The 13,912-nt window shown below is 48.1% G+C and overlaps 2 protein-coding genes across 4 annotated transcripts in view; both read left to right on the top strand.

Moving 5' to 3' along the window:
• Positions 1-714, top strand: part of PSMD14 (proteasome 26S subunit, non-ATPase 14) — a 98,413-nt gene extending 97,699 nt beyond the window's left edge. For all 3 annotated transcript variants that reach the window (XM_049615598.1, XM_049615599.1, XM_049615600.1), the window contains one exon: positions 298-714. In XM_049615598.1, the coding sequence (XP_049471555.1) occupies positions 298-396 (99 nt within the window). In that variant the 3' untranslated portion in view covers positions 397-714. The remainder of the gene's footprint in view (positions 1-297) is intronic.
• A 4,904-nt stretch (positions 715-5,618) lies between these two features.
• Positions 5,619-13,652, top strand: TBR1 (T-box brain transcription factor 1). Its single transcript, XM_049615590.1, has 6 exons — positions 5,619-6,310; positions 6,902-7,056; positions 7,426-7,547; positions 8,117-8,275; positions 9,430-9,491; positions 12,734-13,652. The coding sequence occupies exons 1-6, from the start codon at positions 5,619-5,621 to the stop codon at positions 13,590-13,592; spliced, it is 2,049 nt and encodes a 682-aa protein (XP_049471547.1). The 3' UTR covers positions 13,593-13,652.
• Positions 13,653-13,912: the final 260 nt, after the last annotated feature.

The following is a 13,912-nucleotide window of genomic DNA, read 5'->3' as shown; positions in this document are numbered from 1 at the left end:
CAGCTTTATAGAATTCCTTGTTACTCTTTGTAATTTCTGGTACAGAGTCATAGCATTGATTGTGTAAATCAGTCTTTCGTGGTAAATTTTATTATTTTATCAGGTACTTAATTTTTTAATTAATTTAGAAATCCTAAGAATGTAGCGATATATTAGGAAAGTTAAATTGTACATATATATATAAATTTAGGTTTGGCTTTCTTTACCAGTTTCATCAGCTACTTTAAGTAACTGTTCTATCAGTAACATCGTTCTTTTTTCTTTTTCTTTCCCCATTTTTTTTTTTTTTTTATTTAGGACCCCAAACGTCATTTGGAGGAACATGTGGATGTACTTATGACTTCAAATATCGTCCAGTGTTTAGCAGCTATGTTGGATACTGTCGTATTTAAATAAAACAATGCAAAAGGCTATTAGTGATACTTTTCAGCGTATATTCCTCTATTGTTCCTAATGCTCAAAATCAAGGGACCTCTGAAGGTGTGTTTGGTTCAATGTAAGACATCTGGCATCATTTGCAGCACTGTAACACCTTCAGTCTCAGTTGTGCAATTACTTCTGTTTCTTTAGTCAGGGTCTTTGCAGATTCCAAAGTTGTATAAGAATACATCAAAGTGGACAAATTTTGTTAAGATCCCATTTAATATTTGAAGAAAACAGTAACACAAATATATTTTGATTGTTGCTTACAAAATAAAATACATTTACAATCTATGTCTCCTGAGGTTTTTTGGCACTGGGTGGAATTGACAGAGTAACATTTGACAGTGCTCTAGAAATCTCACACAAAGATATGTTTCTCTTTGCAATTTAAGATCTTATAATACATAAAACATCAATGTGATAACAAAACTTGACAAATGTAAAATGATTGCCATTAAGGAGTTGCTGCCCCATTAGAGAGTAACCCAGAAAAAAATGTTGACATATTTTATTTGAAGTATCTGTCACAAATTAATATTGTATATTCAGTTTCTTAATGTATTATACTTTTCAGGGTTCCAGAGGAGTACATTTAAGAAGAAAAAGGTGACAGTGTTAATTTAGACTTTTTCATTTTCTTAAAGAGTACATTCTACCAACAGTGTTGAGATTATCTGGGAGTGGCCGGCTGCGACTCCCATTAGACTTTTAGCTAAGACAGCAATAGAAGGTATATAATCTTGAAAGCAAAATGAGAAAAGTCACCATAACGTGAGTTTAATATGAACACATAAATAATTCTGCTTTCTCTCATCTTTTCCGAATTAAAAATACTCAGTTTTCTGATAAAGACAAAAATGTGACTAATGGCAGGTTTTATAGATGACCTTACCCCTCAACCTGTTTCTAACCTAATTTACATAAATAACTGCCCCATTAATCCTCATGGCACAGCACCATACTGGGTACACCAAAGAGTATGGGAAAACATATGGAGACAGATTTCATTCTTGTCTGTACCCTTTGTGAAAATATGGTAAAAATGTTTGTTTCTGAGGCTTCATTAAAAAGAGGGTTTTACTTGGGGGCTTGGAATTTAGACTTAACCTCTACTAGAAGTGGTAGGAATGTCGTGGTACACCACATTACTGTCCTACTTGAACAATTCTAGGCTCTTATTGGTTGCCTAATGAACAGTTACCAGAAACTAAAAGTAGAAATGGCTTAAATTCCCACTGTGTTTCATAGACTTTTTTGGTGGAATAAGAGGTATTCTGAGCATTTGCTTGTCCTGTGGCTTTTTCTTTTACATATAGTATGTTTTATGTAGGACATGTAACATGTATCAATAATTTAATTGTTGAAATTACAACAGCTAACCATTTACAATTAAAATATAAGTGGAAGTTAGCAGAAGTTTTCCTTTTGCCTAATTTAATCTTGTGTGCAGACTTTTTGGATACATGGTTTTTCCCTTTACATAAATAGGGTTCTATCTATGATTTGTTTCGCAGATACTGTTCATTAGAGCTAGTCAGGATTTTTTTTTTCATACAGTATGTATGCCCCTAGAAGAAGGCCTCAATAATTCAAGGGCTATTCTCAACATTCCATTTGAAAATAGTTTTTTGTTTGTTTTTCATTTTACTCTCCTGAAAATGTCTCCTGAGAAGGTTTACACAGTGCCTGCCTTTTGCTCTCATTTGATCACCTCACCTTGGACTTCCCACGGCCAGTACCACTTTCTCCTACTTGGTTCATGTTAGAGACATTCCCAATTTCAAAACCTTATCAGATCCCTCCTAGCAAAACCCTGCATTTTCTTTTGAGATTTGAAATGGATTGAAATGAGGATGCCCTGAGTCTCAATGAACACTTTTGTCCTGGAATGTGCAGCTATTTCAGCAGCAGCCTGGTGGCTCAGGTCCAGTTAGGCATTGAAATGACTTATTTAATCACAGGCTCAATAAGGTGTGTGTGTGTGTGTGCTTATGTGAGCATCTTTACCCATCTATTATGCAGTGTTAAAGCAGCACAAGAACCCAAACTGCTTGCCTCTAGCATTGAGCTGTCCCTGTTTTCCTCTCAGACTGACATGGGGACATTGGAAGCTCCAGCCTCAACAATTCAGTGATTTTCCTGGACCAGGAGCCCCTGGGTCTTCTGGGAGCTCATTATATATACAGAATATACATTATATATACAGACCTGAATCAAGAATCCTGGCATGGTTCGTATGCACTTTCAAGTCTGCACATACTTGGTGCACACAAGTATGGCTCAAGAGCAGGTGTGCTGATTTTGAAGAAAGTCTAGAGTTTTCCTTTTTGAACATATGTAAGTTCAAGGCATAGCCTGTAGTGAGGAATCACTGAATTTAGTACTGATAAAGTCAGAATGCACATTAATCTCCTATTCCAGTTCCTTAAAAAAACTGAGGAATTTATCCCTTTTCTATCCCTCTTCTATACTTTAACATTTCATCATTCTCCATTCTTTAAAAAAGAAAAAGCCAAGTCAGGGTGCCGGGAATGAGCCCAAAAGGAATGAGCCTCGAAAGGAGCCCAGGTGCAGTCTCGCCTTTTTGCTACATACTTAAGGCTTTGTACCCCACTGAAAAAGGAGGGGGGTAATCTTGGAAGCAGTGGACAGAGAGGCGCTCAGGAACAAAGAAGTTAATGATCGAAGAAATGAGAAAAACCAGAGTAACCAAAATTGGGCAAAAACCTCGGGGAGAAATGGTGGTGGAAGGTAAAGGGAAGGACAGAAAAACCAAGTGTCAAAAAGTGTCATAGCCACTGTCTCCTCCCCCGCAACCCGATGCCTCAACACCAAGGCCCTGCTTGTTTATGAAGCTTCATGGCCAGGAGCTGAGATTTGCTTCCGAAAGGAAAAAAAAAAAATGGGTCTGGCTGTATTTTTCTATCAGAAAGCTGTCTCGGCTTGAGTCTGGGACATCTGGTCATCAACTTGTCCAGCCCAGGGCCGTCCGCCCTGGGCCTTGCTCGCGGCGCCCTGCTGGAGGCCACAGCTGGTGCCCTCTGCAGCCAAGGCGCCCAGCCCGCCTCGGGGGCTCGGGCTGGGCTCCGCGCTGACCGCTCGGCCCACCGAGGCAGCGCTCTAAAATCGCGCCCGCCTAGGCGGAAGTCGGTCTGGTTAACCCCTCTCTGCCCAAGCCCGGGACCCACCCAGTGTCCTCAGCGCCGCTCTCCATCAGGGAAGTGCCGAGGCCCGAGGAGGGCTGACGCTCTTCTCGAAGACTTCGGCAGCACGGGTCGGAGGTGCCGGGGCCGTGCCTCCGGCACTGGAAGAGTGTGCGCCCCCGGCGTCCGCGCCACGCGCGGCTCTCCCCACGCTCCCCTGCGTCTCCCGGGCGGCGGCTCCCCCTCGGGGCCGCCGGGGAGCTGGGCAGCCTACGCTCAGGCCGCTCGGGGACGTTAGACAATGCACCAGAGCCGGGTGGGCCGCCGGGCTCGGGGATGGCCGCTCAGGCTGCCAGCCCTAGAGGTGCTCGGCGCGGGACCCGCCCGCCCGTCCGCCAGCCCGCGGGGCCGAGCTCAGCTCCCGCCGCGCGCCTCCTCCTTCTTCCCGCGCGGCTCCGCGCCCCGTGGAAAGCCTCAGGAGGGCAGGCTGGCGGGTGTCGGGCCACGGGAAGGAACTTGGGCCGGGTAAAGCCGCTGCTGTTCTTGGCCCTCTGGTCCGGGCGCAGGGCTGGGTTCCTCTGGAGAGCCAGTGCTGGGAGATTTCTTCCGACATCCCAGGGTCGCTTTGGGCCTCGTGCTATTCATTCGTGCCAACATTCTTTTAAATTGGTTATTTTCTCTATTCCTCCGTAAGTTCTTCCTCATTTTAAACTTACTGGCATGTTTCTTTTTTCCCTCTCCCCTTCAGATTATATAAACATTGCACACACACACACACACACACACACACACACACACACACACGACCAGTTTTCAGCATCGATCACTGCGTTGACACCACTTCCACTCTGTCTCCCCAGATCAGCGCTTCCAGCGAACCCATTTGCGCGAGGACTCGGCCCTCTCTGTTCCTGGCGAGGCTTTTGAACCTTGTCGCCAAGCCAGTACCTCAGAGAGAAGGAAGTGCAGTGGGACGCGCGTGTATGGCGCCTGCCCCCAGTTAGATGCTCTTCAGATAATCTGCAACCAAGCTCGCTGATAAAATATTTAGTAAAGACCTCGTAAACATCACTGCAAATACATTAAGGCACTTCAGCCCGACAGCTTATGATTATTTCAAAACTTAAAAAGGTGATCATAGATTGTCACTGTTTCTGTGCTCGAGCAAGAAACCGAACCTTCCCGAGGTGGGTGGATGGGTGGGTGAGTGGCTGCTTTTCGCCCCCACTTCTCCCCCTCCCCCTCACTTTCATCGCTGTGGCTCTCAGCGGCAGTGATTTATTTATTTATGTATGTAGTTAAAAAGGTGTGCGGGAGGGGGGGCGGTTCGTCGAGGACACGCAGGACCTTCTCACAAAGGACTGGCTCAGGTGTTATGTGCTTCTGTATTAACTGGAAAAGACAGACTCTGGAACTTTTACAGGGCGAGAAGAGGCCACCGGCTCGCGCTTTGTATACTTTGCACTTGAAATCGTTACATTCAACTGAATATTTGGCTCATTCAGATCCGAAAAGTCTCCTAGCATCATCGAATTCCCTCCTCCGCCCCTCAGCTGAAAGGAGGGAGGTGGGGGGGGAAGGTAGGAAAATGTTTAGTAAATTGCACATCTTTGAATCTTCCTAAAGCAGTGGTCACAAAGCTTAAAGGTGACACAACAGTGCTCACGTAAAGCCAACACACATTCCCCACCCCCCAAGCCAACAATAAAATCATCCCCTTCAATTTGCCATGATCGTCGCGACCAGGAGCCAGGTGATTATCCTAATTAATGTCTATCTAATTAAATTACTGTCAGCAGTTAACCAATGGCAGGAGCCGTTTCATCGGCTGCACAAGCAGCAAGATCAAAAGTGAGCCTTTTCTGATTGCTGCATAGTGTCAATTGGCCAATCTCTTCTCCCAGGGAAAAAAAAAAGTAAATCAAACCTTTGAGAAGCATTTGCTGGTTGAAGTGCTTTCTGTCTAGTGAGGGGGTCTGTGGATTTCTAGTTTATGATAAATAGGACTTTAAAAACCAGGGACAGGAGGGCGAGTGTTCAGGTTCTAGAGCTATGCAGCTGGAGCACTGCCTTTCTCCTTCTATCATGCTCTCCAAGAAATTTCTCAATGTGAGCAGCAGCTACCCACATTCAGGCGGATCTGAGCTTGTCTTGCACGATCATCCCATTATCTCGACCACTGACAACCTGGAGAGAAGTTCACCTTTGAAAAAAATTACCAGGGGGATGACGAATCAGTCAGATACAGACAATTTTCCTGACTCCAAGGACTCACCAGGGGACGTCCAGAGAAGTAAACTCTCTCCTGTCTTGGACGGGGTCTCTGAGCTTCGTCACAGTTTCGATGGCTCTGCTGCAGATCGCTACCTCCTCTCTCAGTCCAGCCAGCCACAGTCTGCGGCCACTGCTCCCAGTGCCATGTTCCCGTACCCCGGCCAGCACGGACCGGCGCACCCCGCCTTCTCCATCGGCAGCCCCAGCCGCTACATGGCCCACCACCCGGTCATCACCAACGGAGCCTACAACAGCCTCCTGTCCAACTCCTCACCGCAGGGCTACCCCGCGGCCGGCTACCCCTACCCACAGCAGTACAGCCACTCCTACCAAGGAGCCCCTTTCTACCAGTTCTCTTCCACACAGCCCGGACTGGTACCCGGCAAAGCTCAGGTGTACCTGTGCAACAGGCCCCTCTGGCTGAAATTTCACCGCCACCAAACGGAGATGATCATCACCAAACAAGGAAGGTAATGCTACATTCTTGGCAGTCGCTGTTCCGGGCACGGCCCGGGGGGCAAGTGCGCCGGGTTGTGACCGCACCGGTAGCGATGATTTGGGGTCGGGAGCGGAGTGGAAGGCGCTCTGGTGCGCCCTGGAGTTGGCTGGTTTTGGAAAAAGGGAAGGTGGAAGGTATAACCGCCGCGGTGAGGTTGGTAAGGGGATTCCCGCGCTAGAGAGGTGGTCTGAGAGCCAGTCAGGGGCGGGAGAAAGGAGAAAGAGAGGGAGAGTCCCGGCCTGCGGCTGGGAAATCGGAGGGACGCAATAACGGCCGGAACCGAGGACAGGTAGAGAGTTGCGGGTCGCCAACCTCACTCTCCACCTGGGCAGTGACACCTGCCGACTCCCCACGCCAGCTCGCCCGCGGGTCTCCCCGACTTCAGCCCCACTTGTTTTCCTCCCCCACCGCCCCTTCTCTAACCCAGCAAACATTCGCTCATCGACGCTGGGAGAACAAGTTTTGCTTTGCTATCTGGCGCCGCGCTTCTTGCATTTAATCTTTAACATTTATGTTTTTTTTTTTTCTCTTGTTTTCTCCCCCCCCCCCTTAATTTAAATAGGCGCATGTTTCCTTTTTTAAGTTTTAACATTTCTGGTCTCGATCCCACGGCTCATTACAATATTTTTGTGGATGTGATTTTGGCGGATCCCAATCACTGGAGGTTTCAAGGAGGCAAATGGGTTCCTTGCGGCAAAGCGGACACCAATGTGCAAGGCAAGTCCTTCCAATTAACACATTTTCCTGACACTTATTTAGGTGAGAATGATTAATTAAAGCCTTTGTGGACTGGCTCGAGAGACTTTTAAAACGATCGGCCAATGACTTCTAAAAGGATACGAGGGGGATAGGGGGACAGACTGAGCAGCGAGAAGGGGGAGGATTATGCAAAAGCTATTTTAATCATCTCCAGTTAATAAGGAGAAAGCGAGGCCTAAAAAAAAAACCCAGCTAATGGGCCTCACTGTGGTATAAGGTGTGTGTGTGTGTGTGTGTTGTGTGTGTGTGTGTGCACGTCCTACGTGGTGAGGAGTTGGGACTGGGCAGTGCCCCGGGCATATGTAAACAACGTATTTCTTTCTCTAGGAAATCGGGTCTATATGCATCCGGATTCCCCCAACACGGGGGCTCATTGGATGCGCCAAGAAATCTCTTTTGGAAAATTAAAACTTACAAACAACAAAGGAGCTTCAAACAACAATGGGCAGGTCAGTGGCTCAAACGCTCCTCTCTTCTCTCTCTCTCTCTCTTTCTCTTTCCTTCTCTCCCACACATGTCCCTCACTAACATTCAGTCCATTAGTTTAAATCAGCATGAGAAACTGGGCATATGTTTCTTTGCTTCATTAAAAAGCCTTTTTAAAAATTCTATTTCTATCCTCCTATAAAGTTGCTCTTGCCCTCTGCCTAATTCCCGAGTTCCCGGCCTTCCCTAGTACTGTCCAAATACTTGATTGATTTTGAGAAGGAACCCCCACAGGACCTGCTTGTTGCAAAAATCTTTGTTCCTCCTAAAAGGAGGGCTAGGCGGATCGGGGAGGACCCGAGGATCAGGCAGTCGGGTTCGGTTTTCCTCCCGTGCTCCGGTGCTCTAGGCTCCCGGAGGAACGAGGGCTGGTCTTGCCCCAGCCAGCCAGTCACCAGCCAGGGGAGTCCCGCGGTCAGGTAGCCGGGGCGGCGGGCTCCAGCCAGACCCCGCGCGGCCCGCGGCCCCAGCCCCGCGCACGTTGACCGCGCTAACGCGCCGCCCCGCGCTCCCTTTTCTCCCCGCCGGACAGATGGTGGTTTTACAGTCCTTGCATAAGTACCAGCCCCGCCTGCATGTGGTGGAAGTGAACGAGGACGGCACGGAGGACACCAGCCAGCCCGGCCGCGTGCAGACGTTCACTTTCCCCGAGACTCAGTTCATCGCCGTCACCGCCTACCAGAACACCGATGTAAGCAGGCCTGGGGGCTGGGCGCACGGCGGGCGGCTCCCGCTTCCCCCGGCAGCGGCCCGCGTCCCCGGCGGTGCCCCGCTCGCGCTAACAGCAGCAACAGCTGGCTCCGCGGCGCCTTTAGGGCGGAGGGCTAGGGGCCTGCCGGGCGCCTTCCCTGAATCCCTTGCCGGTGGGAAAACGCTTCTTGTTCGTCTCCATCGCGGGCCACACGGGCCACCTTTGAGGGGCCCAGGATTTCTAGGGCCTCTTCTCTTGGGAATTTTAAGTCAGTTCTCAAACTAGAACAGGTTTAAATCTCCTCCCTTCCTTCTTTCCTTCCTTCCTTCCTTCCTTCCTTCCTTCCCTTCTCGCTTTTCCTTTCGAGTCCTTCTTGCCTTTAGGAAACAAGCAGACTTTCCCCTGCATTTTATTCTTGGCAAGCTTTGGCATTATCTTAAACAAAAAATTAAAGCATCCGAAATAAAAACATCACTTTTGGGGGGAGCAAAAGAACAGACACATTCACATATCTGGAAAGTACAATAAATCAAATTCCCGGAAGCCTTGGAATGAGTTTTTTTTTAGCACTTGAACTTCAGAATTTGTAAGTTCACGAAAACTTATTTTACTTCTGTTGATTTCACTGCTAGGAGTGATGGTGGGTTTTTTTTTTTTAAACTTAAATGAAAGTATCAGAAATGAAAATATGCATTTATTTTAATTTAAAGCTGGTTTTAAGATGCAGCTGGGAGTTCTTGGGGTTATGAATTAGAAATGACCAACTTTTAAAAATGTGGTGAAATGTTTAAAATAGGCAACGTTTGGTGATGAATTCAAATGCCCCTTAAAGATTTTTGTCTTTTTATAACGAGCATTTTTAAAATGTGCATTTGAAGTGACTTAGAACACATAGGAGAGCTAGTTGAAAGCAAAGCTTTAGTGTTAGGCATCATTAACTTAAACATGTTCCTCATAACTTTCATGATGCTCTCTCTTTTCTCCTTTCCATTCATTCCCTCGAAATCTTTGGGTAGGGAAACCTGGCTACTTAATGAAATTGCAGGCCTTAAGCCCCTGTAAAAAAAAGTGGTGATTTATTTGCAAACACCTAATCCACCTGTATAGAAGGTGAGATCTTATTCATCTTTTTTTTTTTTTTTTGTCTTATCCAGATTACACAATTGAAAATAGATCACAACCCCTTTGCAAAAGGATTTCGGGATAATTATGACACGTAAGTAATCTTGCACCTTCCTTCTCAAGTAGTTGTGGAATTGGGCTTTAGGTCAAAGGTGGATGGTCGTGTACAAGGCTTTTGGAAGCTGGAGTGTGTGAAGACAAGGTGTCTTTAAGGTTTTCCCTTTCCTTTTCATGGGCTCCCCTTCTCTCTGCTGACCTTCTGGCTTGGTACTTCTGTAGTTTTGGTCAAAGATTTCCTCCACTTATTTCTGTCTTTCTTATGGGTTACAAAGTTGGTGGCGGGCCTCTGGGGCTGGCTGGCTGGGGGAGCTGCCCTGGTTCCCGGGTGCACGAGCTGTATGTGGCGCTGCAGGTGCTCAGCTCAGATTGTCTGTGTCTGAAACCGCCCGATCCTGCCGGAAAGTGCATGTGGCTCTGGCAGTTGTTACAGTCTCCTTGGCATATGTGGCTTTTATTTACCCGTTTTCAAGTTTTGTGTAATAGCTTTTCCTGTGCAAGTTTACTATGGACTGAATAAAAATGTGCACCCACCATAGGCAAGGTCATGAGCAGAGCCACTGTTGCAGTTATTTAAGGCTTTGGGAAGGACCCAGGTGCTGTTGCTGTATGTTATTTATAAGCTTCAAAAGAAAAATATTTCCTTTTATCCTTTGCATCTAGGCGTGTTTTAATTAAATGTGTTGGTACCCTTTTCTCCAGGCTTCCCTTACCTATCTCCATTTCTTTTCTATCAAAATGCTGTTCTCTGGGGGCAACGGTAGATGTAAACTTAGTGCTTTCTGGGTTTGTTCTTGCATTCTTGCTCAGAGTTCAGATACAGTGCCCAAGAGTTCAAATACTGTTATATAGAAAAAAAAATATATATATATATCAAAATCTAAATCTGGATTATAGGAATCCCCCACTCTTTTCTGGCCACAAAAGAGAGGGGTACATAAATTTTGAATTTCATGGCTTGCATTAAGTGCCTGGGATAGAGCTACAAACTTGAAGTTCTCTTTGACCAGCAATAGATGAAATTTGTGGAGAATTAGACAAGTGGCTGCTTCTATTCCATCTCCAGGTAGATTGCAAACTTCCCTCCTGGTATTTTTATAACAAATTGAAAGGAGAGTCATTGATATTTCTGTCTATATCTGTCATGTGCCTCCCCCAAAAGTAGTTCTGAGGAAGCAAGCCTTGTCAAGATGATTCCCTAGAATAAAAACTCAGCTACTCTAGTCCTCACAACCTAAAAATGTGGACCCGGCACTGTGAAAAGTGTGTGGCCCAGGAGACCAGAGATATTGGTCTCTGTACTAGGGGGTCTTGTAGATTTTGAGCTTTTAATTCTGTTGTGAACATCTGTTCCAAAGCATTTTATTTTGCACAAATCAGTTCGGTAATCCCATGTGGGTTGGGACCTGGATGGGCATCTAAACTGTATCTTTTGCAGGCTGCTTTTTTCTTCTTAAAATATTGTGGTGGTAAACAGAAGATATTTGCACCTTGCTGGTTACGTTCCCTTCCTGCCTTCCTCTGCTTCTCTTATTTGAACCTGGGATTAAATTTCAGGAGGGAAATTTTGTAGAGTGAGCAGAATGGACTTGATCAGCAGCAACATTACCCTCATCTGCCCTCCTCTGGCTGACTTCTGTTGGAAAAGTCACTTCCTTTTGATTCTTAAACTGTGTATTTTTCATAAAAATGTCTTAATCTATACAAACGGACAGGTTTTTAGGGGGTAGGGGAGAGCAGAATGGCTTATGACACCCACCCTTTCCCCTTTTATGTTGAATTTTTGGACATGGCTCACTTTTGGAGAAACAGGGAGAGCAATGAGGGTTCAGGGGGGACTAGAGGATTGCTTGGCCACTCACCAGGGAATCTCCTCCCCAAGGGATTAAGGTCTGACAAAACTGAGGCTCTCTCTCAAAACAGCGTGTTGATCAAAGATTAAAACATTTATGTGTGAGCTAAATAGAAAGGGAGACATGTGTCTATGTGTAGGAGAAAACACTTCTACCAATCTTGATCCAATCTCTGGTTCTCCCTCAATTCTAATGGGATTTTCTAGGCCCAGGGCCTACAGTGAATCTTTCATTATTTTACCTAAGGTGATTCCCAGGAACACACTTTCTGTCTGTGGGCAATTATTTAACTTCCCTTTGCCTCAGTTTTCTCATCTGTAAAGTGGGATAATAATGCTACCTAACTGGGAGGATTGTTGTGATGGTCAACTAAATTACTATCTGTACAGCCCTAGATAATGGTGCCTGGCACATAGTCAAGTTGTGTAACGGTTAGCTATTATTAGTGGGAGATTGCTTAGAGGAGGTCGGTAACCACTGTTAAGAGTTTGCCCCTTAGGTGTTTTTTGGTGTTTTTTGTTGTTGTGGTTTTTTTGTTGTTGTTGTTTGTTTGTTTGTTTGTTTGTTTTTTACCAATAAAGGTCAAAAGCTAGGGAGAGATCAGAGTAAAAAACACGTTTTCTTGGAGCTCCTGGCTGGCTCAGTCAGTAGAGCATGTGACTCTTGATCTCAGGGTCCTGAGTTCAAGACCTACCTTGGGTGTAGAGCTTACTTAAAAAAAAAAAAAAGTGCACCTTTTCTCTGTAAAAGAATTGTATTGATTGATGACTTTGTCTCTAAGTAGTAATTCTTGTTAGTATTGGTAGAGGTGGGGGGTAAAGGATCACCTGGGGGAAACAATGGACAGCAAGTACAGTAGAGGCTTCCAGCAGCAAGTCTTCAAGTCTCAGAAGACTGGTGAAGGCCAGGCTTCCATGATTACTACCTGGACAGCCCGAGTGTGTGTCAAATGGAAGAAAGTGTTCTTAAAAGAGTGAAGAAATGGATATCTTGTTTAGAAATTTTGCGCAGTAACTCTCACTACACAGGAAAGGCCCACAGGGCAAGTAACACCGTAGTCCCTGGGCGAATCTGCCCTCATGTTTATAAATACATTGGAGAAGTGGGATGAGTATCCCCTGCTGTGCTCTGCTCTCTGATCCCCCGTGCAGTCGGTGAGAGAGAGCGAGGGAGAGGGAAGACTTCCTCTTGGTCTGCATTTTGCTTAGGTTCCTGTATAAGTACATTGATCCCTCTACAATTTCACGATTTATTTTGTTTTGGGGAGGACGCAGGTCTGTGACCTTTCGTCTCTCTCCATCCTGGACGGCAAGTTACAGACGGACAGTGTGGGGGTGGGCCACAAGTGGAGGTGACCTTCCCTTCTGCCTCCCGAGGGGACCTCTCGGCCACCCCTCGGTTCTCTCTCTCTCTCCTTCCCTCGCAGGATCTACACTGGCTGCGACATGGACCGCCTGACCCCCTCGCCCAACGACTCCCCGCGCTCGCAGATTGTGCCCGGGGCCCGCTACGCTATGGCCGGTTCTTTCCTGCAGGACCAGTTCGTGAGCAACTACGCCAAGGCCCGCTTCCACCCCGGTGCGGGCGCGGGCCCCGGGCCGGGCACGGACCGCAGTGTGCCGCACACCAACGGGCTGCTGTCGCCGCAGCAGGCCGAGGACCCGGGCGCGCCGTCGCCGCAGCGCTGGTTTGTGACACCGGCCAACAACCGGCTGGACTTCGCCGCTTCGGCCTACGACACAGCCACGGACTTCGCGGGCAACGCGGCCACGCTGCTCTCGTACGCGGCCGCGGGCGTGAAAGCGCTGCCGCTGCAGGCGGCGGGCTGCACCGGCCGTCCGCTCGGCTACTACGCCGACCCGTCCGGCTGGGGCGCGCGCAGCCCCCCGCAGTACTGCGGCGCCAAGTCGGGCTCGGTGCTGCCCTGCTGGCCCAACAGCGCCGCGGCCGCCGCCCGCATGGCGGGTGCCAACCCCTATTTGGGCGAGGAGGCCGAGGGCCTGGCTGCCGAGCGCTCGCCGCTGCCGCCCGGCGCCGCCGAGGACGCCAAGCCCAAGGACCTGTCCGACTCCAGCTGGATCGAGACGCCCTCCTCCATCAAGTCCATCGACTCGAGCGACTCGGGGATTTACGAGCAGGCCAAGCGGAGGCGGATCTCACCCGCCGACACGCCGGTGTCCGAGAGCTCGTCGCCGCTCAAGAGCGAGGTGCTGGCCCAGCGGGACTGCGAGAAGAACTGCGCCAAGGACATAGGCGGCTACTACGGCTTCTACTCGCACAGCTAGGCCGGCCCTGCCCGCCCGGCCCCGCGCCCCGCCGCGGCCCGGCCCCCTCCCGCCTCCCACCCCCAGCCAGCCCCTCGAAGCTCTCCCCAGCTCCTCCTCCCCACGCCCCACCTCGCGCACCCCCTCATTTCACTTGGCCCTCGAATACCGTCTGCGACGAATAAGTACAGGTCTCCGAGTGCGATTTTAACCTTTTTTTGCACAGCAGTTTCTGCAGTTAGCACACCGACCTTCAACTTTGCTGTAAACCTTTTGGTTTTCCTCCTAACTCTTCTTCTGTGAAGTTACACTCCTAACAAGCCTCCTCCCTCTCGTCTTTT

This window comes from Panthera uncia (genome assembly GCF_023721935.1).
Source record: "Panthera uncia isolate 11264 chromosome C1 unlocalized genomic scaffold, Puncia_PCG_1.0 HiC_scaffold_3, whole genome shotgun sequence".
NCBI classification, from domain to species: Eukaryota; Metazoa; Chordata; class Mammalia; order Carnivora; family Felidae; genus Panthera; species Panthera uncia.
The sequence above is the reverse complement of the archived record's forward strand: the minus strand, read 5'-3'. Positions and strand labels throughout refer to the sequence as shown.

Excerpts from the sequence above, each read along its gene's own strand:
- TBR1 (XM_049615590.1), top strand. The coding sequence starts at position 5,619 with ATGCAGCTGGAGCACTGCCTTTCTCCTTCTATCATGCTCTCCAAGAAA. Across the intron at positions 8,276-9,429 it reads CCGCCTACCAGAACACCGAT|ATTACACAATTGAAAATAGA; the intron begins GTAAGCAGGCCT and ends TGTCTTATCCAG. Across the intron at positions 9,492-12,733 it reads TTTCGGGATAATTATGACAC|GATCTACACTGGCTGCGACA; the intron begins GTAAGTAATCTT and ends CTTCCCTCGCAG.